The sequence below is a fragment of the Molothrus ater genome, chromosome 3 (genome assembly GCF_012460135.2).
Source record: "Molothrus ater isolate BHLD 08-10-18 breed brown headed cowbird chromosome 3, BPBGC_Mater_1.1, whole genome shotgun sequence".
Taxonomy (NCBI): domain Eukaryota; kingdom Metazoa; phylum Chordata; class Aves; order Passeriformes; family Icteridae; genus Molothrus; species Molothrus ater.
In genome coordinates this window covers 11,555,348-11,582,091 of record NC_050480.2, presented here as the reverse complement: position 1 = coordinate 11,582,091, position 26,744 = coordinate 11,555,348, and the positions used below count along the sequence as shown (strand labels likewise).

General features: G+C 37.9%; 1 protein-coding gene across 33 annotated transcripts in view; it reads right to left on the bottom strand.

Annotated features, from left to right (window-relative positions):
• Positions 1-26,744, bottom strand: part of NRXN1 (neurexin 1) — a 678,846-nt gene that overhangs the window by 98,632 nt on the left and 553,470 nt on the right. For all 33 annotated transcript variants that reach the window (XM_054514185.1, XM_054514186.1, XM_054514193.1 and 30 more), the window contains one exon: positions 22,567-22,738. In XM_054514185.1, the coding sequence (XP_054370160.1) occupies positions 22,567-22,738 (172 nt within the window). The remainder of the gene's footprint in view (positions 1-22,566; positions 22,739-26,744) is intronic.

The window sequence follows — 26,744 nt, the reverse complement described above, 5'->3', positions numbered from 1 at the left end:
TTCTCAGATTTTATATGTATTTTCCATAAAACAGGACTAAAACTGAACATCAAACGTTTTATGGAAACTTTCCTTTTTGTACTTCTCCAAGAAAGTGAAAATTTAGAATTAAACACATCACACCACAACCACAACTCCGATGATATGAGAATACAGAAAGTTTTAATTTTTTTTCCTATTTTGATCTTTAAAATTGCTTCTCTTCATCCTGGCATCCTTTTCTTACAACAAACTTCCTGTGACTGAATGGAAATTTGAGAAGTACCAGAAAAAAACCCCCATAAAAATGATGTGTGACAAACAAATGAACAAAAAAAAAAAAAGAAAACAAACAAACAAACAAACACAAACAAAAAAAGAAAAGGAAAGAAAAAAGTACGATCTTACATGTTTCTGTTCTGGATTTGTATCTTCCATGAAAATATGTGTGTATAGATGTATACCTAAACCAGTGAGGTAACAATTTATATTTTCAGATAGTCAGTTACTTTTAACACATTTATCTTTTCAATGAGATGTTTCGACAGTTTTTATTGAGGCTTTATCACTTGAGTCACTGAATAAGTGAGAGAACATCCTATTTCTAAATGGTTTCCTTAACTTACAGTTAATGAATCATGAGTTTTAGTTAGTGTTGAGTACCCTTTTTTTTTGGCTTATCTATATTTAAAAAAAAATGGGGGAGTGGGTGAAATTCTTCTGTGTCATTTATAAGAAAGGCTAAGTTGTTCAGAAGGGGTCTGTGGGCATAAGGAATACATTAACATAATGGAAATAAGTCTCATGGGTAGAGATCATCATTCACTCATCAGCTTCTCGCACCATTACTCACTGGACGCCTTTCATGAGCAAACACTCTCTAGCTCCCAAAAGAACCAGGAAGTCATGGATAAGTGTTCACAACTGCCTGTAGTGGGGAGGCATTAAACTGTGCTGTTCATTCACCCAGTGGGTGCAGATCAGGAACGTGTGGTAAGAGGAGCCCCTGCAGCCCCCAGACGGGATCCTCAGTACTACTGCAACTCTCGGTTGTAATTCCATGACTAACACGGGATCTATCCTAGACAAGGTCCACTCTCACTATCCTGCAGCTGCTCCAGAACATCTCTATGGTGATCCTGGAAACTCCTCTGTGAACTAACGGCATAAATTTAATCTTGGCCAGCTTATACATTTCTTTGAATTATTTCATTAAAACATACAATATGTATGATTTCTGAGACTGTTATAATGTGATTCTGTCAATAAATTGTGTTTCATACTAGCTGCAGCAGTCCTGCACCACTGGGAGCAAAATTCAAATGAAAAGCAAGAAAATAACAATTTGATTTGTAAAGGTCACACAAAAATAATTGCTGATTACATTAGCCCATTCCTCATCAGACGAGAAGTGCACTGTGAAATACATCTCAATTTGATACTATTACGTTAGCTTAAATTCTTCTAGTATATAAAATAAATGGAAAGGTTAGAGGGAAATGGTGTGGAACTTATCTGGATTTAGTTTCAAGGAGAACACATGGATTTAGTAATGATGAAACCAGTAGATACATAACAACTACATGAAAAAAAATATTCACAGAACTGAAAATAACAGAAAATCCATTAGAAGCAACAAAAATCCTATTTACTGCATAACGAAAAACACATTTAGTTTTAATAACTGATTCTTCCCAAACATCTGGTTGGGTCATACAACAAATCTAGATAGACCCAGTAAAACTGGATGCATTTCCCTCATCTTATAATCTCATCCCCAGTAGAGAAATCATAAATACCACAGACTATTTTCCTCGGGAGTATTCAGTTCACGTTTTTCTACCTTCCTTTATTTATGCTTGTTTTTACCAATATGGTGAACCACAAGGAACTTCTTCAGTAAAAACTTTTCCAAGAAGGTTAATAAATTTTTTCATGCTCTAAATAAACCTGTGGCTTTGAGATTTTATTCTGTTACCCATCTGAAAGATTAAGTGCTCTGGCAGGCACCCTTTCAATCGTAATTCATAAAAAAACCCCTGATGTGCCTAAACTTTAATTGTAGACAGCTATGTGACTATCCAGCATTACTCTTCCAGGTTATATGGCCAAGATTTCTTTGATTAAAAAAGCTGGGTGGAAATGATTCATTCAGGATGTGCACCATGACATTGTCTAACCTGATTGAATTCTAGATGGCTCCATTCTTCTGCCAAATACACAATATTTTGTCACAACAGAGTGTTAATTCCATACTGGCAGAAAGGCTTCAAGGGAATAACAATAATTCCAAAGAATCAAGGTAAGCAGAGAAGAGCAGCAAAGGTCAAATCTTTGAGTCAGAGTTAAATCTTGTGTCACAACTGAGAAGAAGCAGTCCAAAAAAACTTTAATCATACCTTTATATCTATAGGTCAGCTGGGACAAACCAACTATGTGAACTTCACTAATATGTATTTTATCCCTCCTGATTTATTATATTGTCAGGGCTGGAGTGTAATTCTATTTTGTGCTCTGAAATAAAGGTGTCAGTTATTGATGTGAAATAGCAGCATCCTTGAAAGGGAATAAGTAAGAAGGTTGAAAATCGTGAGTGTGTGAAGAGCAAGCTAGACTACAGAGCATTTTCTTTGAAACAAACCCTTTAACAGATTACAAATTCACATTGTTAGTCCCAGTGATCTGTTAGGGAAATAAATAACAAAGTGATGAAAGCAAGGTCTCTCTCCATTTATAAACAACTCTCTCTCCCTGGTTTTGCTCATCATGATCTTGACACCGATCTTTCTGAATCATGGCTCCCCTGACATCTTCGAGAGGAAGGCAGAGACCACATCACTCCTCCAGATGCAGTTAGGGATGAAATCTGACTGAAACATCAATTGCATGGCATGAGAGGAAGCCAAAGCAGCTCAGGGTGGGATATGGGGGCAAACAGTTCACAAACAGTCTCACATAGGCAGGAAATGAAATCCCAATCTCAGTAATGTCCTATACTAAAGTTCTTTCATAGCATCTGTTTCCATTATTGTGCACACATTGCACAATATGTGTGCACAATAATGGAAACAGATGGTACAAAAATATGGGTTGCATGGGGTAGGCAAGAGGTCCAAGTTCAGCTCAGGAAGTCACTGTGTCAAGTGAGGGACACTGCTCTGATCTCTGCTTTTGCTGAGTGCTAACAGACTTGTCTAGCCAGTGTTGGACCCAGGAGTGAGCTCTGGATGGACCAGATGAAGGTGTATGTCCTTTCCTGCTGCTGAAAGATGTCAGCTCTCCTTGTAACAGTGAGTGGGGAGAGACACAGGAGGATGGAGGGGTCAGTCCTGAAGATGTTGTATGAGGAGTTACATACCCAGAAGGCTGATTTGGGCTTCCTCCAGTGCTTGGAGGGAAGGTAGACACAGAGTTGCAGAATGTGAATATTTTGAACAAACCTTACCATCAGCTCAGTGAGAAGGTAAAAGTGAAAAGAAGCTCTTAAATTAGAGAAAGAACCTGTAGCAAATAAGTAAGAGTGCAGCTCTTCATTGCCTTACCTTCTCAAGAAAATTTAACCTATAAAGAGAGAAACCACCATGAAGTACCACTTTAAATTCTGAAGTGCCAAACCTGGCAAATTCATACTAAATGAGCATAATATAGTATGACCCTTTACACCCTACAGGAACTCCCAAATTTCTTATAATGACTATTAAGCATCCATAGAGACTATTTGCTCACAGAATGGCTGAGAGCAGTCTTCATAGAAGAGTAAAATCTCTCACTAGGGGTGTATAGCACTGCTAAAAACAAAGTAAAACTTAGGTTTGCCTTTAAGATTACAATTACCACATCTATTGAAAGATGTCAATTTATCTTACAGACTGTACCAAAACATCTTATATTCACCTGTAAGCTCCTTATTTCATGCTTGAGTATTAAACAAAGCAAATAATATTTTTACAACTTTCTACAGGATTAAACTGTGAACTCTCATTAACCTCTCAGGGGGAGAAGAATCTTCACTTCAAATCAACTACCTTCTGCCCTGTTTTTGGTTTTGATTATTTTTCACTAGATTAATTACTAATTAAATGAAGAGTGTGCTCTTCCTGACTCTCACTTCCTCGCTATAATGCAGTGTCTCAGTTTGTGCAGTGTTGGATGGCTTATTTTGAGAGATTGATGTATTATATCAAAAACAAGCAAGAGAAGATGAAAAGCAACAAGAAGCAGATAAGAAAACATAAGACTTGTTTGATAAATTAAAGGTCATATTTTGTTATCTGGAGTTTTACAAAGATCCTTTGTACTGCCTGCGTAGTATTAAAGGAGCTAATATTATAGCGTTGCTGCTAAAATAAGCAGGAAAATGATAGAAATCACTGAAGAGGAATGAATTGTTGTAAGTATGGTACCATATCCCACATTACCCCAAGAGTGACATTTTGCAGTTCTCCAAGGTAAAAGGAGTCTGAACTGTTTCTAAATCATAATGTCACAGCATTTAAGGTTACCTTTTCTATATGAATTTAACCAAAATTTGACTGTAAGCAGTTTCTTATTCCATAGATTTTCAACAACTGAAAAATGGAGAATGTTTCAAGCCTATTGCATTGAAAATTAGCCAGATCTGAGATAGCAGCTACTGAGGGTGTTCTACTGACTTTTTTCTAAGTAGCAATCTAGATGATCTTCATTTCATGCTAGAAAAGAGGTGCTTACAGAATGTCTCTTGACAGAAACAATACATTACATAAATGAACAATGGCAAATGGGAAACACTGTGCTCAGCTCTCATTTTAAATTCCCACTGGGCTGTAACTCCATGAATATCCAGTATTCAGGTAGAAGCCATCAATAAGAAAGGACTTAATAACTGTGTGGTAAGTCTCCTAATTAAATTTAATCACCACATAAATTCTGAGATCAGAATAAGGACAAACTGCAAAAGGTCATTGCTCATATCCTTGCATTTTATTGTAATCAGTGAAAGGCTTTGGAAAAATCTATTTTTCCCATAAGTTATTTGTGGACAATTTGCAACATGAAAACTTATCTGAAACAATTGGAAAAATCTTCTGGAGTTAAATCTTGCTCTTGGTTACGTGGCTGATAAGAGAAAATAGAGTATTGGCCTTCAGTTGTGATCTCCAAATCTGCTGAAGTTGGACTGCTTTAGCAGACTGTTCAGTGCAGGGTACAGATAAAGTCATGCTCATTACATGACCAGATTCATAAACACTGTATGAAATCCAAAGTACTCACAGCATCAACATTCATCAACCCCACACAAATTTCACTGCAGCATAAATTTTAAAGATGTTGATTTCATGTTCTTTGACAAAACATGAAGATGCTGGAGTTAACCCCTATGTCCCCAAATCCTGGGACATGCAGGTGCTTTGTCACACTTGCTGCACCTGCCCAGGCTGTATCAGCTTGTTCTCCTAGGGACAAGCATAATTACACACCATCCAACAGGAAGAAAACAGATGTCATTATTTGGACCAGATTTTGCCTAGCAGAAAAAACCAATGTGCCCATATAGACAGAAAATGGCATTTAAGAGATAAAAATCTGTTCTGTGTCAGCAGTGAGGGCAAAAAGGAAAAAAAAAGAAAAAAGAAAAGAAAAAAACCTAGCCCTTGGCTAAAGCAAGCTTGAGACTTTCATTTCTGTGGAAAAGTGGCATTTCAATTTGTGTATTTAAACCTTGCAGACATTTTACTATAAAAGAATAATCTATTTCAAATGGAAAAGTTTAAACTTGCACATATAATGCTTTTGGCAAGACACAGAAACAGAAACTGTAAATAATAGAAACAGATGCTCACTGAGATAAAAGCAAAGGAGTGCTTTAGGACTGCAGAACTACAATGAGACCACCACCATGGAAAAGAATAATGGCTGTGAGTAGACTCCCAGAAGAGGTTTAATCTTATCTGTTAAAAATTGAAATATTCTGATTTCCTATTTATGATATATTTTTTTTAAAAATCACTAATAATTCCCCTGTAAACTAAGATGTTGCATATCATTTCAACATTTTATAAAATGCAGCTCATTTTCTAATAATCTGCAACATATTTCCAGTTAGCTAAGGTTTTTTCCCTTGTGACTGATTTTTTATATATATATATATATATATATGTACACACATATATATGTATGTGTGTATGTAAATAGGCATATATAAATAAATAAGTAAATATGTATATATGTTTGGGTTTTTTTTTTGGTGTAGTACAGCCTAGAATACGAAGAACTATTGCAGAATATTTGATTTTGTTTTGAGATGGCAATTTTGAAGAACATTTCAGTGCTCAGATACTCTGAATTTCTCTATTCAAAACTCTGCTATACTTTCCTTCTTGTATGATTTAAGAAGTTGTCAAGGAAGAGAAAGCCTGGTTACCATAACACATTTATCACTCTCCTGATAGCTCTGCTTCTTGACTTCTCATACTCTCTGTTTAAAATGGGACAAAGCCCCACTGCTGGGTAAAGACCCTGTGTGGGGAGTAGGCAGGAGAAGGGCTGCCAGTGTTGGCACAAACCACATCCATGGAGAGTCCAAAGGCTGCCGGTGTTGGCACAAACCACATCCATGGAGAGTCCATTTGAGGGCACCCTATTCTTCAAAAGTCCATGAAGACACACTGAGTGAGCATTGAGCACAGAAGCAATTCTCTGGTGCCTTCCTAAATCATGGCCTGAAGACATCTTTGAGCAGGTCTCTCCTGGCATGTTTCCAGGTGACAGATGGTGTCAAGGAAGCCTTGGGCCTCCAGAAGAAAAAGCCACTGACTCCAAAGCCAGTCCTAACACGTGTGGATCCTGCACCAGCTAAACCAAGACATCCCTGTGCTTTAAGCTCTTGCCCAGGACACACTTTGATATGAGGAGCTGCTCTGTGTTAAAAGCTAACTAGGACACATTTTGGATGGGCAGTGCAAAGCAAGCAGCTAACTTTCATGTAGGTCTAAATTTATTGGCTTGATTTTCAGAGCAAATCTGAGCTGAAACACCAGAATGCAGAAACAATCAGTATTGAACTATTTAAGCATGTATGAATTTGCAAGGAAATAGATTATCACTATTCAGTTGTCAATATGTTTAATTTTTCATTTTGTTTTACAAAAATCCATTTGGTGATGTAATACCCACAGTGCAGACCTGAATTCTACTTTGAAACACTTACGAAATGTTAAATGGGAAAAAGATCAACTTTAGAAAGAAAATAGCTCTGCTAGCCCAATTTACACATCTACTTTTTCTCATGGAACCACTTGACCTTTTAAAAACATACTGAAACCCACCATGTTGAAATTAAATAGGGCTATTATCATCTTTCCAGCTTTATGAACTCTTGTAGCTTCTCTAACATGAAGCACTAATGCATTATTAAATATAATGTATTATGCTATTTAAATTATTTTTATTTCTAAATGATGGTACTGAGCAAAGTGAAGTATTAAATAAGCATCTAATTCAAAGCAGATAATACACTAACAGCGAAAATGTGCAGATGACTTACTAATAAAATATTAATTCATTTCAGTTTAATAAGCACATTTCAAGACAAAATTCAGGCCTCTGAGCAGGAAGGACTACATCAGTCCATCAATCTACTGTTCATCATCCCCCTTGAAAGTACTGCCATGGACTCAGTAGATTCCATGCCAAAAGGAAGCTGCCTCCTGTCCTTGCTTTTATTCCTATGTTCACAGCTTTGGCACTGCTTCTAAAGCAGAGCACTGAAACTTAGAAAGTATGAGGCTGAAGTATATTCAATTAACACTGAAATATGTCTAACTGCCAGGGTGGGTTGTTACCACCAATAAAGTACAAGGCTAAAACGGGATTCTGACAAGGATTGGAGTAACAAGCCATTTTGTTTTCTGCACAGAACACCCATGGTGCTTGCATCCACAGAGCTATGACAGATAAGGGAAGTGTACAGGCAGCAGATTATTTTTGACACACTCCTGCAGCACGGCTCATCTCTCCAACTCAGCTGGAAAAGCTGCATGCAGGCTTACTCTGTGCAATGCTCTTTAACTAAAGTCAGCTACTGCAAAAATTACATGCAACAAACTGTGAGCTATCAGATGGAATGGATAAGCAAGCAGTTAACTAAAATCATTCCTTACAGGAATTTATCAGGCTTTATGGATGTATAAATATACAAAGCTGGGAAAGAGAAAGATAAGTGTTTTATTAAGGTTTAAGAAATATTTCCAGTATTCTCTTTCTACTCTTTTGCAAGTTTGATGCAATAGGACTGACATATTTAAGGTATCATAGCTTTTGATTAGTACAGTAATGTTTCTGGGTATAGAAATGATGCCTGGAAACTTTTATTTTTTTCCTACTCTGACTTTAATTCCTGGAAAGTATATGCTATGTCAGCATTATGAACACAGTGGTGCCATAGCAATATTCTTAGGAGTGTATTGATACACTCCTAAGACATAGCACTAATGCCAACTGCACATCAAAGGATATGACTAAAGCAGCTATTCAGCCATGAAACTATTCTTTGGTTAATTTATAACCAGCTCAATCAGGATTTCCAGGGAGCCACCTTCTCCTGATGTGATGACACACCATGAGGTAAATCTCTCAGAAGTGAGTACCAAGGCTCACTGTTGAAATTCTGTGCTCATTTCTTCCATGAATTTCTTAGCTCTGGTTACAGCTTTCTAGGAACAGCTGAAGAGCACTGTAAGCATCTACTGTTTTTTTCCTCCTGAAAGCACTCAGACTGTAATCAAGTCACTGCATGGTTTTCTTTTTGACAGTATAAATCACTTAAGATTTTGCCTCTCTGGGGTTCTCATTACACACACACACACCAACTTGTTTTCTTCTATAGAACCAAAGACCCCAGGTACAGACTTTGATACTTCTTCCAGAGCTTGTTTCAAAGTGCTGCAAAAGGTGGTAAAATCCTCCCAATTCTTAATGCTTTAGCCTTTTGTGCCCACAAAGCCATTTCCATGAACTCCTTTTTCACAGCCTACTGTGATGTTTCACGTGGAGAAACCTGGAAGATGAGACCCCCCACAAGAATCTTCTTGGAATTCTATTTCTCCAGGACACTGTTTGCATTGCCATAAGCTTTTTAGAGCCAGTAGAGAACCCCATGGTTGGGGGAAGTTCCAGACAGGGAGTGCCCCTCTCTGAGAACCATCGGTTGTATGAAATACTGAGCTTATTACCTCAGGCTGACTAATGAAAAATTAACTATATTCACTGTTCACCACTTGGATGAGGAATATCCACTAACTTTGGGATTGAAAATGAGATGTGTGGCTGTGATTTGCAGGATCCCCAAAGTCACTGCCATACTGCCCTCTGCAGTGTTGCTCCTCTCTGATTCTAATTTGGCTCTTGGAGGATGATTTTTTACACACAGGATACCAATGAGCACCGGAGAACTTAATAAAAGGAGAGGAGGAATGCTGAAACTGAGTCTGAAACCCTTCTGCCCAAATCTTCATGTGTAGCATATCCACCACAGCTTTCTGGAACTGACAGTGCAGCCATAACTGAGTTTGCAGTTTAGTTCAAACATAAACTCACTTGAATTTACACGAGAGAAGCCCCAGGACTGGGGCCCTAAAGTGAGATGCTAAAGAATCCTTTGGTTAAAAATTGCTATGAGGCAATTACCAAGCTCTGAAAATGAGAGTATGCTTTCAAGATTGAGCCCTGTACCCAGTTACAGTTATACTTTTAGCACCATTTGTTCTTTTGCAAAGGACATATTTATTATTCTCTCCCTATTGTATAAACTGTAATTTAAAAATTTTAAACCTCTCCTCTATTAATGCCCATCAGATCTGTAAAACAGGAAAATCAAAATTGTCTTTATATACACTTAACCTTGATAATAGGGTGTTTCATTCATTTTTTAACATCCACTATACCTGATGCTGCACCAGAAAAGCCATTTAATGCCTTAGAAATAGTTCACTGAGGAAAATAAACCATTCACATCTCAATTAAACCAATTTCTAAGAGCATAATTTCACTGCCTTTAATTCAGTTAATATCTGCATAAGGGGCTGAAATTAGGATGTCCTTTACAATGTTTCAATGCTTCTGAAACACTGAGGGATATTCAATTTCTGCTTCAAATTTATTTGAAATGCTGTATACTACACAACCTTCCCCTTGTGAAGCTCAGAAGAGTTCTAGGTTATATAAATCATACAAGGTTTTCTTTTTTGACAGGTAGGATAGACTAAGAAAAAGAAAACAACAAAAAACCAACTATACTTTGGCTTAGCTATAGACTGCTAGGGTCAAGGTAGCTCTTTGAAACTCCTGGAACACACTGAACTTACTTGTATATGCATGCTATAATACAACAGAATTTGTATTGTTGCAACTAAGGTGCAACATTAACAACAACATTAAGGTGCAACAATTATCTCAAATCCAAAGTATTAAATAAAAGAAATATTTTGACAGTGTAGATGCTGCAGTTGGAAGATGTTTGTTGTTTGTTTTTAATAGCAGGGCTTAAGACTGAAGAAATCTAATCACACCACAAGATGAAGAGATGGGTGTACAGCTTCTCTCCCATCTTCACAAGGCACAAAGGGGAGAAAGAGAGTCTAAAGAATGTGCATACTCATGGGTTCCAGGAAGCACTGATTTCCATCCTTCTGGATACCTGCTTAATGCAGTTCTCTCTCTGGAAAATATATCCAGACCAGAGCAAGTTGTTGTTTTCCCTGCTGCAGTATGAATTATAGTGACTATCCCTGAATTAGTTAGTTTAATGGAAGTTCTTATCCTGCAGACATAAAGTACTATACTGCTGTCACACCTCATGCCACCAGTAAAATATACTGGGGACACATGCACAAATGTGCCCCAAATAAAAAAATACCTCATCTTCTGAGAGCACCTGAAACACAACAGCACTGCAGAGAAGTTAATTTTGTTTTCCATATGATAGATTGTCTGGTTGGAAGGCTCAACACCACATTGATTTTCTCTGTCCTGAGAAAGGCTCCCACTGCAGACTGACTCCAGGCTTGCCCCAGACGATAATGGAAATAGAGTGCACTGCAGGAGAAGCACACAGCATTGTACTCTGCTCCTGCATGCTCAACCAGCCACTGGGAGCTTCAGTGGGAGCCTCAGAGCTGGCACATGAGTGTGCCCATCCAGAGAGGCATCTCAGGACAGGGGCACTGTCACAAACACACCAACTTCAGTGTTACACAGAAATCATTTCAGTGGCGTGAGGGAGTCATTGGTTTGGCCCAGCGAGTGACACGTTATATAAAGTCCTGTGTAATGAGGTAGTTACAAACCCACTGGGGGCTGGAAGGAGAGAGAAACAAAGGAATCTGTTCAAATCTCTGCACTGACAACACAGCCCTGCCCCTGGGAAAGAAAAAGAAGAATGACGAATTTCTTTTAAATCATTGATGCCATCAGAGATACAAGCATTATATTGTTAAGGAAACTATGCAGCTAAAATTCCTTGGGGAAGAGTTGGAGTAAATTGTTCTCTTCTTGACTAACAAGATGCTAATCCTCCATTTCTAACTTACCCTACTAGATTGGGTAAGTATGATACTGCAGTTTAGACAGAAAGCCTAGGTCAAGACAAATACAAGCTTGTAAGAGAACCTCTAAGTATTGGCAATATTTCATCTTTTGTGACCTGACTTTTAGGAATTGTTAATAGATAAGGCTTTCCTGAAGGGGTGAAAGGGACCAGCTGAGACAGATTTGCAATGTCTCATTCTTAGGTCTGTTTTCATTCCCATTTTATTCCTCTAACTTGAATCCCTGGAGCTTGTTGTCTTCAGAAATTCCATCTCCATATCACCCTGTGCCTAATTATGGAAAGCAGGCATTTTGGCCTATCCTCTGCCAAAAGACACGAAAAGAGCACATTTCTGTTTCTTTTAGTATTTTAAAAACACTTTTCTGAATCATTGCTCATTTGACATTTTCTTTCTCCTTCCATTGTGCCACCTTGCCATATCTAACTGAAAGGTGTTATACCTTCTGTGATCAAGTAATGACAACTGTGCCACACATTTTATCAAGATCTGAATTTAATTACAGGATCTAACAAGCCTAAGAAGGGATGAGCCTTTGTATTTCACCGGGATATCCAAGATGAAAAATAAAGGGGGGAAAAAAAAATCTGCATGCAGACTCAGAGAAGCATTATTATATTGCATTATCTGACAGAAAGACCTGATAAGTTGTCAAATTAAAAAGCTGATTTGTGAAATTTTACTGAAACCACTTTTTGAAAAGAGACTTACTGTAGTGCTTTGTTTGGGTATCACCTAGGTTCTTTATTTAAAGACAGCAGCAGGATAGAACAATTTCATAATCTCTCAAAGGGCAGAAGTGCTTCTTTTAAAGCAAAAAAAAAAAATTCCTTCACTTTGAGTAAGCTGCAACAGAGGCTCACCCAAAGAGAATGGGAAAATAAATTTCCTTTTTTTTTAACATCAATCTTTCACATCGACAATAAAATGATACAGAATGTGAGACCTCTGTGCATGCTGACAAATACATTTAATCATAAACAAAGAGCAGTCAGAGCTGTATGAAATGAGAAAAACATGCAAGAAATCAGTTGTGCAATTACAAAGGGAAGGTAGCACACTGGCCTAGTTACATCCATCACTTGACTGCTGGTTTGTGTCTCAGTAACTTTGATGAATTTTTCATATATTTTGATTCCTGCTTCCAGAATAGTTTCTTCTGTCTTTATTCTGGAGAACCTAGTGAACTGAGTTTTAAATAACTCCTTGTCTTATTTTTAGTTCTCCATACCATTATTTTACACTCTGGTATAATGCCTCATTTTATTAATATTATAACTGGACATCATAACATGAATATAGGTAGATTTCAGCTTCCTACAATAGTAAATCCTCATTGAGGATTTTGTCCAGACAAAATCAACAAAAAATAACACAACTTTATCTTTGCTTTGGCTAAGTATTGGAGACATCATAGAAAAGCTAATTGTAGGAAACATTTTTTGATTGAGTGATCAGGAATTGACTTAAATTAATAAGAGGACAACTAAAAATAAGCCTGTAAATCAGATTCTTGATTTAAAAAGAACAAAATTTGATAACCTGAAGGAAGTCAGATTATGCAATCAGTGTAAGGGGCTGGATTCAGCCAGGAATGACACTTGGAAATTCTATAAAGTATTTAAATGATGATATATATATATATATATATTTTTTTTTTTTTATTTTGCACCTGCAAGGTTAAAATATACCAGGGGAGATCTACTAGACTGAATAGGCTATGTTACAGGAAGTTAAAACACCAGACTTGCTCAGTAAAGAAAGCAGTACCTTTCAGAGTTAGAAAAATAAATACTCAGGAAATGTTGCCAGAATTTACCCAAAGAACCTCCCAAAGACAGTAAACTAAATTCAAAAGCCAGAGTTTCTAAAGTGCTATAAACAAAAAGAGATCATAGAGTCAAGGAGAATTACTTTATAGGAAGGCTGATGGTGATTGAAGGGAGCAGATTGAATTGACTAACAGGAAAGTGTTTAATATAGATCTCCACAGCTCTGAAAAAAGCAATGTACATACTCTTACTGAACTTGTGTGGCCAGAAAGTGAGAAAGATGATTTCTATCCCAGAACTTAAAAAGAAGCAGCCAGGAATTTTTAAATCCAGGTATCCAATGAAACATGTAATTTCTTGTAGCAGAGAACAGACAATGTAATAGCTTTACATAAGAAGAATTTAAAAACTCCCCAGTTGAAGTGTTTAGTCTGACCTTAGCCATACACGCTGCTTTAGACAAATTTTAAAATAAATAATTAAAGACATGAAAGCAATTGGAAAATGAGATAAAACGCAAAACTTTACCAAATCATGTTAGGCTGGTTTAACAGCTGTATTCGACAAGCTAACTCATTTTCTAGATGAAGGAAATGGAGTATATCTAATTTTCTGGATTTCAGTAAAGCATTTGATATGATGTCATGTAACAAATCATGGATTAACTCTGGAAAAATAAAGGAGTGTGAAAAGTGTATGGTAAAAAGCTGAATAAAAAAACCCCAAAAACACGAAGAATAACATCTAACAAGGGTTTGTTCTCTCCTCCTTCCTCTGTCTCATGTAGAGACTGATATCATGAGCCTGTAGCCATTGACAGGCTCTGAATTCAAGGGCTCCTTGTCTTGCATCACACTTGATGCACACCCATCTTCCTGGGATGCATCTCCTTCCAGGAACCAGCCCTGGAGTTGCCTCCTCCCTGCCAACTCCCCCTTCATTCAGCATCTTCTTTAGCTTCTCAGTGAATCATTCACCCTGATGATAAGCAGTCCTTGTTGTCACATTCAGACATGCCAATGTGTCAACTGTACCATATTCTGCCCCTTCTGTTCCCCACTAAATTAACTATATTTGAAAAATAAATGGCCTCAAGACATAGTAGGTGGGTCAAATGTATCAAAGCTCTCCATGTTTTAGGGAATTGATGCCATCTAGTTGAATGAGTGGAAGGCCTGCGTGCATTTTAGGCATGGGAACGTGATAAACTCAATGCTGAGTTCCACATGGAGTTAACAAGAGGAATATCACTGTGAATTCCCAAATTGCATTAGACTGCCATAGGAGCTACCACAGAAGCCAGTGCAGGTATGACTGCAAGGAAAAACAATGGTTTTCTCCCAGAAAAACTACCTCGGAGGAGCTCCTAAGAAAGTAGCCAAGCTGAGTTTGGCAATAAATCACCTTTTGTATTTTCTTCACTGATCTCAGTATAAAGTGCCATCCACACAATGAAATCTGTAGATGACATGAAGGCAGACATGGTGGTAATGCTGAAGAGGCTGCAGATATCAGTCAAGAGGAACAGAGCCCCTCTGAATTAACAAAAGTGACACCAAGGCTTATACTCCAAAATGCAGGTCACACACTTAAGATATAGGACAAGTCACACCCCTTCTTGCCCTAAGTTGGGACACTTTGATAGAGAATTCATGAGGAAAGACATTCAGCAGGTAGTCAGCTACAGAATGACATTGGCTTTCCAGTTCTGAGGTATGAAAAAGAAAATTAAGGTCTTAAAATGCCAAATTGATATCTGCATTACTGTCTTCATATATCCTTCAGGTTCCTAGTGCTCTCATACAGGCCATTTTCAAACACATGTGCAGCTGAAAACCAAATTCAAAACAGAAAAAAGCATCAACGAAAGGTTATTATGATGAGCAGAGAAATGAGAAAACTATTCTGAAAAGACACGTAAGAGCAAAGTGGGATGAACTGGAAAGTGCTTGGACTGAAAGCAAAAGTATTTCTTAAGAGTAGGATGTTTCTTCTAAGTTACTCTCTAAGAGAAACAATTTATGCAAAGAAGCAGACTTGACCCAGTACATTTTAATTTCTAATTTCTTAAGGTCTTCTATCACTAACCTTACTTTTAAATACGCATGCAGAAAAAAAAAGGAAATTGGAATGGGAAAAAAGCCATCCAAGCCACTAATCCTTTACAGGGAAAGTGGCCCATTGATTTAAATATAGTTCCATTAATATTTTCTTTAGCATTCTAAACATTCTCAGAACTTGTTTTTTGACTGGTAATGAAATAATCCATGAGCTGTGTACAGCATTAAACCTTTGTCTTGAGCCTGTGCAACCAATTAAAATATTTTCTGTGAAATTTCAGATTATCTCACCCATATGTATTATCTTTCATAGATCAACTTTACTTTTACTACTAAGATGCATATTCAGAGTCAGTTGTCATTTTAACTCTGAGATAAGAAAATGCTTTGTTTGATTAAAATGTTTAAACCAATGAAGATTTTGCAAAATTTCTCATTCTAGAAAAATGAAAATAAATTGCACAAAACCAATAATTTCTGAATTTCAAAAATGTAAAAATTTGGGATTATTAAATGTTTTTATTTCAAAATACATTTTTAGATTTTTCTACCTTTCATTTTTCCATTTTGTTTTTTTCATTGCCTGTTAAAGGAAGCACAAATTTTTAAGTTCTTCATTCACTAATCTTTTTCTTCTGTAGTAATCTCTAATTTGTCTCTCTTATAGCCTGTATGGTTTCTAACTTTTATATAAAAAAATCAATGCTATTCAATATATAACAAGGTTTAAATGATCATACATCCATTGAAAATCAATTTATTTACTCCTTTGATTTTCATTAGGTGGCAATCTGTGACCCTGTTCTCCCTAAGAGGGAGTCTGATCCATCAAAGAACTCGACCTTTACCACCAGGGCTGGGTAAATTCTTCCTGAATATTTTCACATGGAACTTCATCAAAGAATTTTTACAAATCAAAAACCCCAAGTATGCTAACTCATTCATATTTATACCCCATTATCTCCTACCAAACCAGAGTAGGTTTAACTATAACAGGTACCAGCAGACCTTCCCAGGTGGAAACCTCAGCACAGACAGGACCCCAGGGAGATGTGACTCCATGGACACATGAAAGGCTATAAATAACACTGATGAGTTTTGTTTTCCAAATCAGGGAGGTGAGACTTCAGCTGCTCACAAAACAACTACTGATTTAGCTGGTATTTTTCCTGTTCTATTCTTACTAATTCCATAGACTAAATATTTTAGACCCACATCCTCCACTTCTAATGCCTGTACATATGGCATAAATTTATACATAAAGTGTTTACTTGCACGTTCATCTTCTACATATTCCCATCCTCACAATTTTTCCAAACACTGTTATCTCCAAGGAAAGTAAAGTCTTATGAGGTGTCCTTATTTCACTGGCACCACTGGTTTCCCACAGCAGGAAAATGACATTCAGACCAGGAGACATGAGGCAGTTTGTGTTTCACAGAAACTTAATTGCTGTGAACAGAACTTAAGTCTTTTCCACTGGACTTCCCTCCTGGGAATAGGGGCAGTTTTTATTTTGTCTTTGTGAACAAGCAATGGGAGATTCCTCCAGGTCTGTAAGCTTTGCAGCTTATCAGATGATGGTGTTTCCTCATATCCTCTATGTCTTACCATCAGGATTAAGGGATGACAGATCTGACTGTAGGAGTCAAAACTCTGGCCATAGCAAGGGAACACACACAAGAGACAATCAAGATGGATTCTTTTATCCAAAGGAGGAACCCAGTGAGATAAAAGGTACAGTCAGTGTGCTGCTGGACAAATAAATAGCAGTCAGAAGCTTCTGTTATTTTCCTGTGAAACACCCTGAAAGTCCTGTGTCCAAACAACAGTGGCCAGAGAGGTTTGAAAATTTGTTCTCTGGCACAAGGCAAGGCAAACACTCAGTGATCATTTACTAGTTAGATTCCTACATCACATCACCACATTCATAATGGTCAAGAAGAGGCTTTTATTAGACTATTCAAAGACACATTTGTGAAAGTGCTTGAGATGTCTCCTACCACCACACTTATACCTGAAAATCATCTTTGGTCTTCTTCCAGAAGAGGCTGTAGGGACTTCAGTTTGGAAGATATTTCTAAGCCAATAGTAAGCAAGTTAGGCAAGTACATAGATCGCTTGGGAAATGCTAATCCCATCCTGGAGAAACAAATGTATTGATACAAATGTCTCCTGTTAATTTTAGAGTCAATCTGAACACAGGAAAACCAAGAAAAATGGATGCTATTTACCCTAAATAGGATACATGGTAATAGCTGACTCCTAGCATTTATCTCAAAGTCACATGTTCCCCATGAAAAGATGACAGACACTTTTTCTATTTTCTAGAATACAGGGACCAAGAGAAGCATTTAAATGACATGTCCCCTTCCCCTAGCCCTTGGATGTTCTGCATGAACAACTTTGATCCCACAGATCCAGAGACAGTCCCTAAAGACAACATGAGTGATCTCAGCTCTTTAATCAAAACCAAACCACCAAACCATCTAACCAAAAAAACCTCCAAACCAAAACCCAGTGCAGAATCATGCTATATTATATCAAAGCCCTTCAAGCTGGTGATTGCCATATTGAAGAGGTACTGGCATAATGTCAGTTTGTTCTTCTGCCAGCATCCATGGTCTCTCACACAGGTTCTTTGGTGTCTGTGCTCTCTCATGATTTATACCTCCTAATCACAGGGATGATCACAGGATGCATCTGTTCCAGCAGTCTGGCAATGCTTTGGACAAGCTCTTTTCTGCAAGCAGTGTGAGTGACATGCTCATGCTGTCAGATCTTGGTGTGTCAGACACATCCCTGACACGTCCTGACCCATGGGCTATGTGAGGACAGCTGCAACAAAGTTATGCTTTTCTAAGGCTAAGCAGAGATCCAGGGATGACTGGGAGGGCATCGTTTTAGATATTTGTCTACATCAGACAGTGTCTTCCAAACTGCTGCAGGGTCCCAGGAATGCTGAGCACTCTCAGCAGACTGAGCAGTTTTGAAACCATAGACCCATTGCCCAATATCTAATAGGTCATTTTCAGTCTGATTTACATTGGAAGGAAGGTCTGATTTGCAATGGAAGATTTACAATGAAGGGAAAATCGTCACTGGTAAAATGATTAGTTGTGCTGTGTGCTTTAAAAGAATCATCATTAGACAAACTGCCTTTGACCACAGAAAGCACAGAGTTAGTGTCAGAAAAGTGATTCTGAAATTCTTTCACAATAAGTGGTGGTTATTGTGGCTTTTAAATGTCCTCTACTATGTTTTGATATACTTTTTCTGACTAGTCAAATATACACACTTCACTACCAAGGAACAAAAATCAGATAATTAAGAAAACTGTTTTTCATGATAAATAGATATGGTTATGAGCACTATTATAAGGGTTTTTTCCCCTCTTCCCTTTTTGATTTTATTTGAAACATATTTTCTTTCAGGTAAGGATTAAAATGTTGTTTCAAATTGAATAAAATGCTTTGTTCTCAGATTATCTAAGTCCTGTGTAAACAATGGGCAATCCTGACATGACAAGTCAGAACATTCTATTCAGAAAACACTGAAATTAATATTTTCATATTACTACAACAATTTTCTTTTTCTTTTTTGTTCTTTTTTTTTTTTTAATTTGACCAAAATTCTTAGTTCATTTTGACACAAATTAACAAGTTCTTTGTTTTACGCAACCTTAGGGAACTGAAAGTGTAGAATTATTACCTAACTGAAGTTACAAGAGCAGCCTCTTCACAGAAGCAGCTGGAGTTGCTATTGTGGAGCAGCCCCATCACCACAACAGCAGCCAGACCATTGGGAAGGGAAATTAAAACTAGACAGTGAAGCAGACAAGATAAGCAACAAGGAGTAGAAAGGATCTGCATGGAAATGGGGATGGTCTATTTATTGGAGCTCTGACTGAATAGTCAGCAGTTTTCTCATTGCTGTTTAATATGATCATAAATTAGGCTGCATCCAGAGAAGTTAATGTGAATTTACTGTCTGCAAAAGAGGTCAAGATGAAACACTATAGTTCTTTGAGAAGGTGCAGAAGGATGGTGATAATTCAGCAAAGAGACATAGCACTGAATTTAGTTAAGACAGATGGAATAAATAAATCAAGTGAAAATATGGACATCTTAATCAACTTTTAAAAAACTACAGTGTGCCACTCACAATCACAGGGCTATGCACCAGCCACAAACACAAGAAATGGGGAAAACAGAATCAACATTTAATAAAGGGCAGAAATCAAAGTATACATCCTCACAGCTCTAGCTTTTTATTTTATTCAGAAAAGTGACAGGAAAGAAACTTCAGAGTAAAAAAATTACTTTGATGGTAGTCTGGAAGAACATACATATGTAAATCCAAACCTCTGTTTCTGAAAATCATGCAGCCACTTCAGGATACTGAAATCTTCACATTTGTTCAGGACTAAAACACATTTTTCCCAACCATATTTCAAAAAACAACCATCCACCTCAACTAGGATAATCATCCTCTACCACTGACCCCTGCCTCTTTTCCTTTTGCAGCTCTCTCATTTCACACCCACTCAGATATAAATTGAAGGTGCATTGGCCCAGAGCAAATTCAAATCTAGTGGGATCAAGAATGTTGTCACAGGAGAGACAGACTCCATTCTGTTCATCTTCCAGGGTCACTCTTCTGCATTTTAGCCAGCTCTTGGGTAAAACACACAAAGCTGCCATGGAAGCTCTGTGAAGTATTGCTGTGTGATATTTTTTTGTAAGGTACCAGCTGGTTTTGGGCCTTGGGTATCCTTATCTACAGCAGCTACATGGGGCCAGATGAAGGATACACAGGCAATGAAACTGGAAATTCCTGAGTCTCTGACCGGAAAATTCTCTTAGAAAATCTTCACCCAGCATTTTAAGTCACCAAACACAAACAAGCAATGTCTTGTAATCAGGCGTGCCAACCTGAAGAGTAATTCTGAGAAAAATCTTTCCTCAACAAGAAAGACCTGATCAGTTGGTATCTTTTAGACAACCAACTGATTATTTAATTTTATCTTTGAAAAGAAAAAAAAATCCAGCATAGGTATAGCAACTTTACTAATTAGGCTGCCTAATCTTGGTTTTACTATTAACTAAAAAGCCCAAAACAACAAGAACTGGCAAATCTCATGGAGCAGCATAGTAAGAGAAGAGAAAGGTGTGCCTTGATGGTTGCCTTCTGAGAAGGGAGAAGAGATGGAAGGTGAAAAGGGGGAGGATAGCCACCAAAAGCAATGCTGTTGCATACAGGAGTCATAAAATATTATCATGGGAAAGTCAAAGAAAGTTACAGGCAAACAGCAGTCTCAGAAGATCCAACCAAGGGATTCTATACTGCAGCTAATGAAGCAACTGAGAATGCCTTGAAATGCAGCCTGCACATAGAGCGCTCATGGAAACTGAATAAAAATCTAATATTTTGTTTTCTTTTTTCAAGGAAAACATCCAACTTTCTTCCACTCCACCAGTTCCGTCCCAAGAAAATCACTTTATTTTCTATTTTTTTTTCAGCATAAACAAGTTCTATGTGCCACTAGCTTCAGAACTCAAGGCTTCTTTTTGTGTTTGAGCCTGTCCAGGAGCTCCCTGTTCATCCACACAGACCTCCTGGCATGTTTGCCAGACTTCCTCTTGGTTGGGGTGCATCACTCCTGAGCTTGGAGATGGTGAATTCATGCTCATCATTTGGTAAAAACCAAAATAAACAAAACACCACCTCAAGCCTATTCTTCCCTTTGTGTTGAACAGGTCTTGAACACAAATGATAACAAGTCCTCACCAGCTTACACCTTATTTCAGCAACCATTTACCAAACTGCAAAAGGAGAAAGCTAGGGGAAAAAGGAATATCTGAAAGATCACTGAATGTACTTCCTTCAGCATCCCCCTTTCCCTCAAGAGTTTATCACCTCTCATAGATGTGCCTAACTTAGAAACCATTAATGGCTCTAATTCCAAGAGCTGCCATTCATTCATAGCACATTAGCACACAGGTGGGTTTTTTAACAACTTCTGCTATACATAGATTCTTTTACATACTTTCATTATTTCAAATATTCTGAATTATGTCCAAGGGTTATATTTCATGTGATTTTTAAATTTTTTTTTTTTTTAATAGCTGGACTACAACTGAAATGGCAGAAATAACAAAAATCCCCATCCTAAATACTAATAATTAGTCCAGGGAATGGCTTATACGTTCCTTACTAGTGAAACACGCCCTCCTGCTGCACTCCACCCCCAAAAATGAAGAATTTTCTACTTTTAAACCAATAAATCAGAACTGTCGTTTGTGCAATCGGCATTCTGGTTTGCATATTTGCCTTCATTTACACCTCTAAATTTGCTGCCTTTTGCTTAATATCAACACACAGAGCAGCTGTTAGGAGATAACATGCAGATGCCTAAGTTAGCATGAATGGCTCAGTTGTCCTACCCAATAAGAAAGGGATTGTGTATCTGAAAAACCTGTTGCCTTTAAAAACGAATAAAATTAGCATCATAGTAATCCTCAGTGCATAACATTTGCATAAAATTAAATATGGGCCTTCTCAAGACAGCTCTGCTGTCATACTAGCGGTCCTCTTCAAGTAACCAGCATCATCTGCATAAATAATATCCTGCAGTTTGCATTTGGAGTTAAGGCACCTCAGTTTGGGTGGCTGGCTGTACAATTGATAACTGCAATGTTGTTTGGTTTCTGTCTGCTGGAAGACTTCTGCTAAATTCATAAGCTTCAGATTGCTGTAATCTTGTAATCAAAAGAACACAGACAACCTTTTCCTCAGCAAATGTTTCACCCCATCACTTGGGGATAGATTTGTGAGTCACTTTAAACTGTGTAGCTTTTGTCAAAGCCTTTTTTTCCCCCGCTAAACCAAAAGTGCAATAAAAACAAATGATAGCAAGAAACAAAACTACTACTTCATGCCTCCATAACTGCGTTTTCCCACTTCCAGTAATAACTGGAATTTGGGCTTTTAAACTCACTTAGGAAACGCCATCATCATAAAACTGCACTGCTCAGGATTCTTTTAACTACTTCTGCAGCTACTAAAACACCTCAAGGGAGCTGATCCTGCATCAGGAGGGGAGCAAAACGAGGCAAACTCCTGGCACCCCCCACCCTCTCAGTGCCAGGTGTTTGTGTGAGGCCTTACCTGCTGGGTAGCGCTCGATGACGGGCCAGTTGTCCACCTGCAGGGTGGCATTGCCACCGCTCCTGGTGAAGCGCACCACGTGGTACTTCCCGTCGTTAATGATGGCGTTCATCTCCTCGATGGCGATGTCGTCCGTCCCAACATTAAACTTAACTCCAATTTTTCCCTGGTGCTGCAGAGTTGGGAGGGGGAAGGGAAGGAAAAAAAAAAAAAAAAAAGGAAAGAGGAAGAAGAAAAAAGAACTAATTAGGAGTTGTTCTAGGAGAAATTGAGACAGTGTGTCACACAGGGGGAGGATTTCTAACAAAGCCTTCCCTCCTCAGATGTAACTTCTGAAGGTTCGCGCGTGGCAGTGACAAACCTTCTGACAGATTAGGAAGTCTGGGACATGTTTTTGAAGGGTAATTGATATTCCAAATGAGTTACTTCACCAAATTGAGCTCTCTCCTTTTCCAAGAGATTCAGATCAAGATGAGGATGGTAGAAGATGGAGAAAAGCTCAAGGTTTCTGACTTTGTCCTCTCCCTCACCTCCATGAAGATTAAACAAAAATTTTCCTTTTAGACTTTCAAAACAGAAAGACTTGCAGCGTCACTTGAAAGAGATACAAGAATCTTCTGGCCATAAAAGCCAAGTTCCAGCCCTGCTTTTCCTTTTTTTCAAAACTCATTCATACTTAGAGCCTTCAAAAATGATAATAAAGAAGGAGATTATTTTTTTTTTTCTGCTTGGAGAGATTTTTGGCATCACATTGTAGTGATTTTGAATCATTAAGCCAAGATCACACTGGCTGATTAACAAGGACTTCCCTGTTCAGAGCCAGAGAGCAGGAAAAGGCATTTGCTGACACAGGAATGTGGAATTGTTCTCACTAAGGCCAGACACTCTTTTTCTTTTCTTTTTTTTTTTTTGCTGGGATTTGCCTATAAACTTCTGTGTTTGTGTGCTCTTAGGGCTAAGGGGACTTCCCATGCACACCAATACCTGGGAGCAAAGCAGTAGATTTTCCAAATGATTGTCATATCAGCAGGTTTTCATATTTATTGACTTTTAATTATTAAAATGTTCACTCTAATGGGACACCTGCATTTTAACAAAGTTTTTTAATGTCTATTAAAGTTAACTTAAGGACTTTGCATTTTTTTAATCTCCCATAAAATCAATTCTGCTCCTCAATAAAGGTATTTATTACACTGAGGAGAAAAAAAGAAAAGCACTGCACAGTATGAGATTAGGGACTTATTCATAATAATTGGCAATTCTACATGAAATTTCATGTTCCTGGAACTTGTACATCCTTCTTTAAATTTAAAAAAAAGTTCATGAAGTTTTTACACAACCAGATGAAACACAATGAAATATTTTACTTTGTATGTCTTGCTCATTCACATCAAATCTTCCAGAACCAGTTTCACCTCTGTAGCAGAACTCTTGTGTCTGCTCTCTCTTTGCCTTACTACCCTAGCACTGCCTCCTGCAGTAAGTGTACTCTGCAGCTCCTTGTCTCTGGAAGTCTCCCAAGCAAAGAACTCAGGAGTTTGTCCACTTTATTTTATTCTCTTTTCAAACATCTGACTTTGTTTTCCAGCACTGCCTGCATGCTGCAGTTACACAGCTGAGCAGCTGCTCAGCACCTCTGCAGTTCCTCAGCGTTCTGGCACCACACTCAGCTCCCCAGCTATGACCTTTTTTGAAACAACTAAAGGACCATTCCCTCATGAGATTTGCAGAATGAGTCTGAAAAAAATTTTTCTTGGCTCAGTTGATTGAACAATGTTTTAAACATTCCTCTTTTTTTTTCCTTGTGGATTATTTTAATATTTCTCCATTCATTGGTCCTACTCTATAGACATTCCCATGTCTATAGAGGGTCAATATGGGATCCACCTTATCCAATTCATGCTCATCTTCTTTTGCCTCTGATGTGAGTTGTATAGCAACTTCCCAGTTATCTTGGAAAGGCAAGTGTAGTTCTTCTTAATTTCAGCTGCTTCAACTAGACTCAGAATAAATTGCACCCATTTTTTTTTCCCATGGATGCAGTAACTTATTTGTTTCACCTGTTTCATTCATATGCTTATTCTCTTTACACAGAAATATACACAAAGATGTATAACATTGTCCTGCTTTAAAGCAATCTCCTCTTTTACTAATTTTTGAAATGAAGAAAACCAGCACTTAATGGTGTATGCAACTTTTCATCGTACTTTCAAGAAATCAAAGGGCTCTGAGGATTAAATAAAGCTGACTAATTTTACCATGATTCATAATTACACTATTCATAACCTACACTTTATATACCAGTTTTCTTATTTGCTATATATATATGCATACACATATATTATTTTAGATATTTTAAAAAATGACAAAGGAAACAAAACAGCTTTAAAGTCAATAGAAATGGTGGGAGTAAAAACAAGTGGCACACACAGCACTTATATCAGCAGTTTTCCCAAAGTTGGAGAATGTAGGACTGCAGCCAAGTTACCATTTACGAATGGCCAGGTATTGGCAAGTGAAATGAATCCTTTGCAGACTTGAAAGCAAACTTTCAGCCTTCCTTTATAGATATATACCTTCTAGTGAAAAAAAACCCCAAGTTTTCCTGACTTCCCTATGTTTGTACACAGATACTGTGCACAGAGACCAAGCATGCAGATGCAAGAGCAAATATTACCCTAAAAGCTGGTAGTATAGTGATTCTTTGTCTTTAATTTCTTACACATTTCTACAGCACCTGTGGGCATCTCAGTAACACCTCCATGAAACAAGGAAACAAGTCTGTGTTGCAAATTGAAGACTTCCTGATTATTATATCCATATCTAAGTTTGACTTCTGGACATCACATCAAACATTATATGAATCACAACCCGACTGTGCACAGCCCTTTACAACCACAAAACAAAACATGATGCTGCAATAATCCCTTTTCTATGTAGATAGGGGGTTTCCTAAGCCATTGCATTATCATGGAGGAATTTGACTCACTGCATGCTCCCTCACTGCAAGGTAACATTATTTTTCATTTGTCTTTGTCTCATTAGTTTTCATCTGTCTTAGGTTAAGACCATGTGCACACAGAATTATTGTGGATCAGCTGACATAAAGTAACCTGTTGAGATAACTTGATCTCAGCCCTCAGCCTTGTTAAGCTTAATCTAGTGGGCCCGTAGCCTTTTAGAAAGAGCTGGTTTTTATATTTCCTCTTTTTTGGGGGGCAATATAGTAGTGCAGAAAGGAAAGATACTGATAAAACTGAAGCCTACTAAATTACTATTTTCACTTTGCCAGCCTCAGTTGCATAGTAAAGGGGTGGAAATTTTCCTGTGTCACTCATTCATTCAAAATAATCTTAGAAGTCATCCTTCCTATCAGAAACAGCCTCAGACAAATGCTGAGTGAGAGGTTCCCTCTTCAGTGCCCTGCAGATGGGCACTACAGAAATGTCTGTGCATCACTAAATACTGCAATAAGTCAGCACTGCTGTTGAATGGTGCTATCTCTGCCAATGACCCAAAACAGCACAGGCTCACATTCCCACAAACAAACATTTTTTTGCCCAAAAGCAAAGATTATCATTTCAGAGCTCCCCTGGTAAAAATCAGCTGTGCACACACAGCCCATACAAGTCCACTGCACTGTTTATGGTTCTCAGCCTGTGTTTTCTTTGTCTCAGTCTCACTCAGTTGTGACAGAACATGGTAATGGAACCAATTCCTTTTCCTCCTGTGCCTCCATCTATTCCATACTGCTAAGGCCACAATAACAGAGCAGAGTCAGGCAGGAGGCAGGAGAGTTTCCAAAAAGGCCAAAAGAGAGGAGGGATGCATTTCAACAAGTAGCTTAAACATTGTGTCTACAGAAATTATTTTGAGCCTCAGATCTGAAGGCAGTATCAATAATGCTAAATCCACCACATCACCACCCCTGCTCCCTGGGGCAATGCAGCACAGGGACCTTGGATTCATCCACACACACTCTGAGCCCCAGCCAGCAACTCTCCAGAAACACCAAACTTTTGTTTTGGAGGTGCTTTGGTCACGTAGCTGTCCTATTTCTGAGGCCAGGGTAGCTTTTATTTCTAGCTACACAGGCAGAAAAGTTAATTTGTTGTTGGCTTGTACATTACTGCAACATGCAATGTAGGCTTGGTGTATAGCTTAAATTCTGCTGTCCA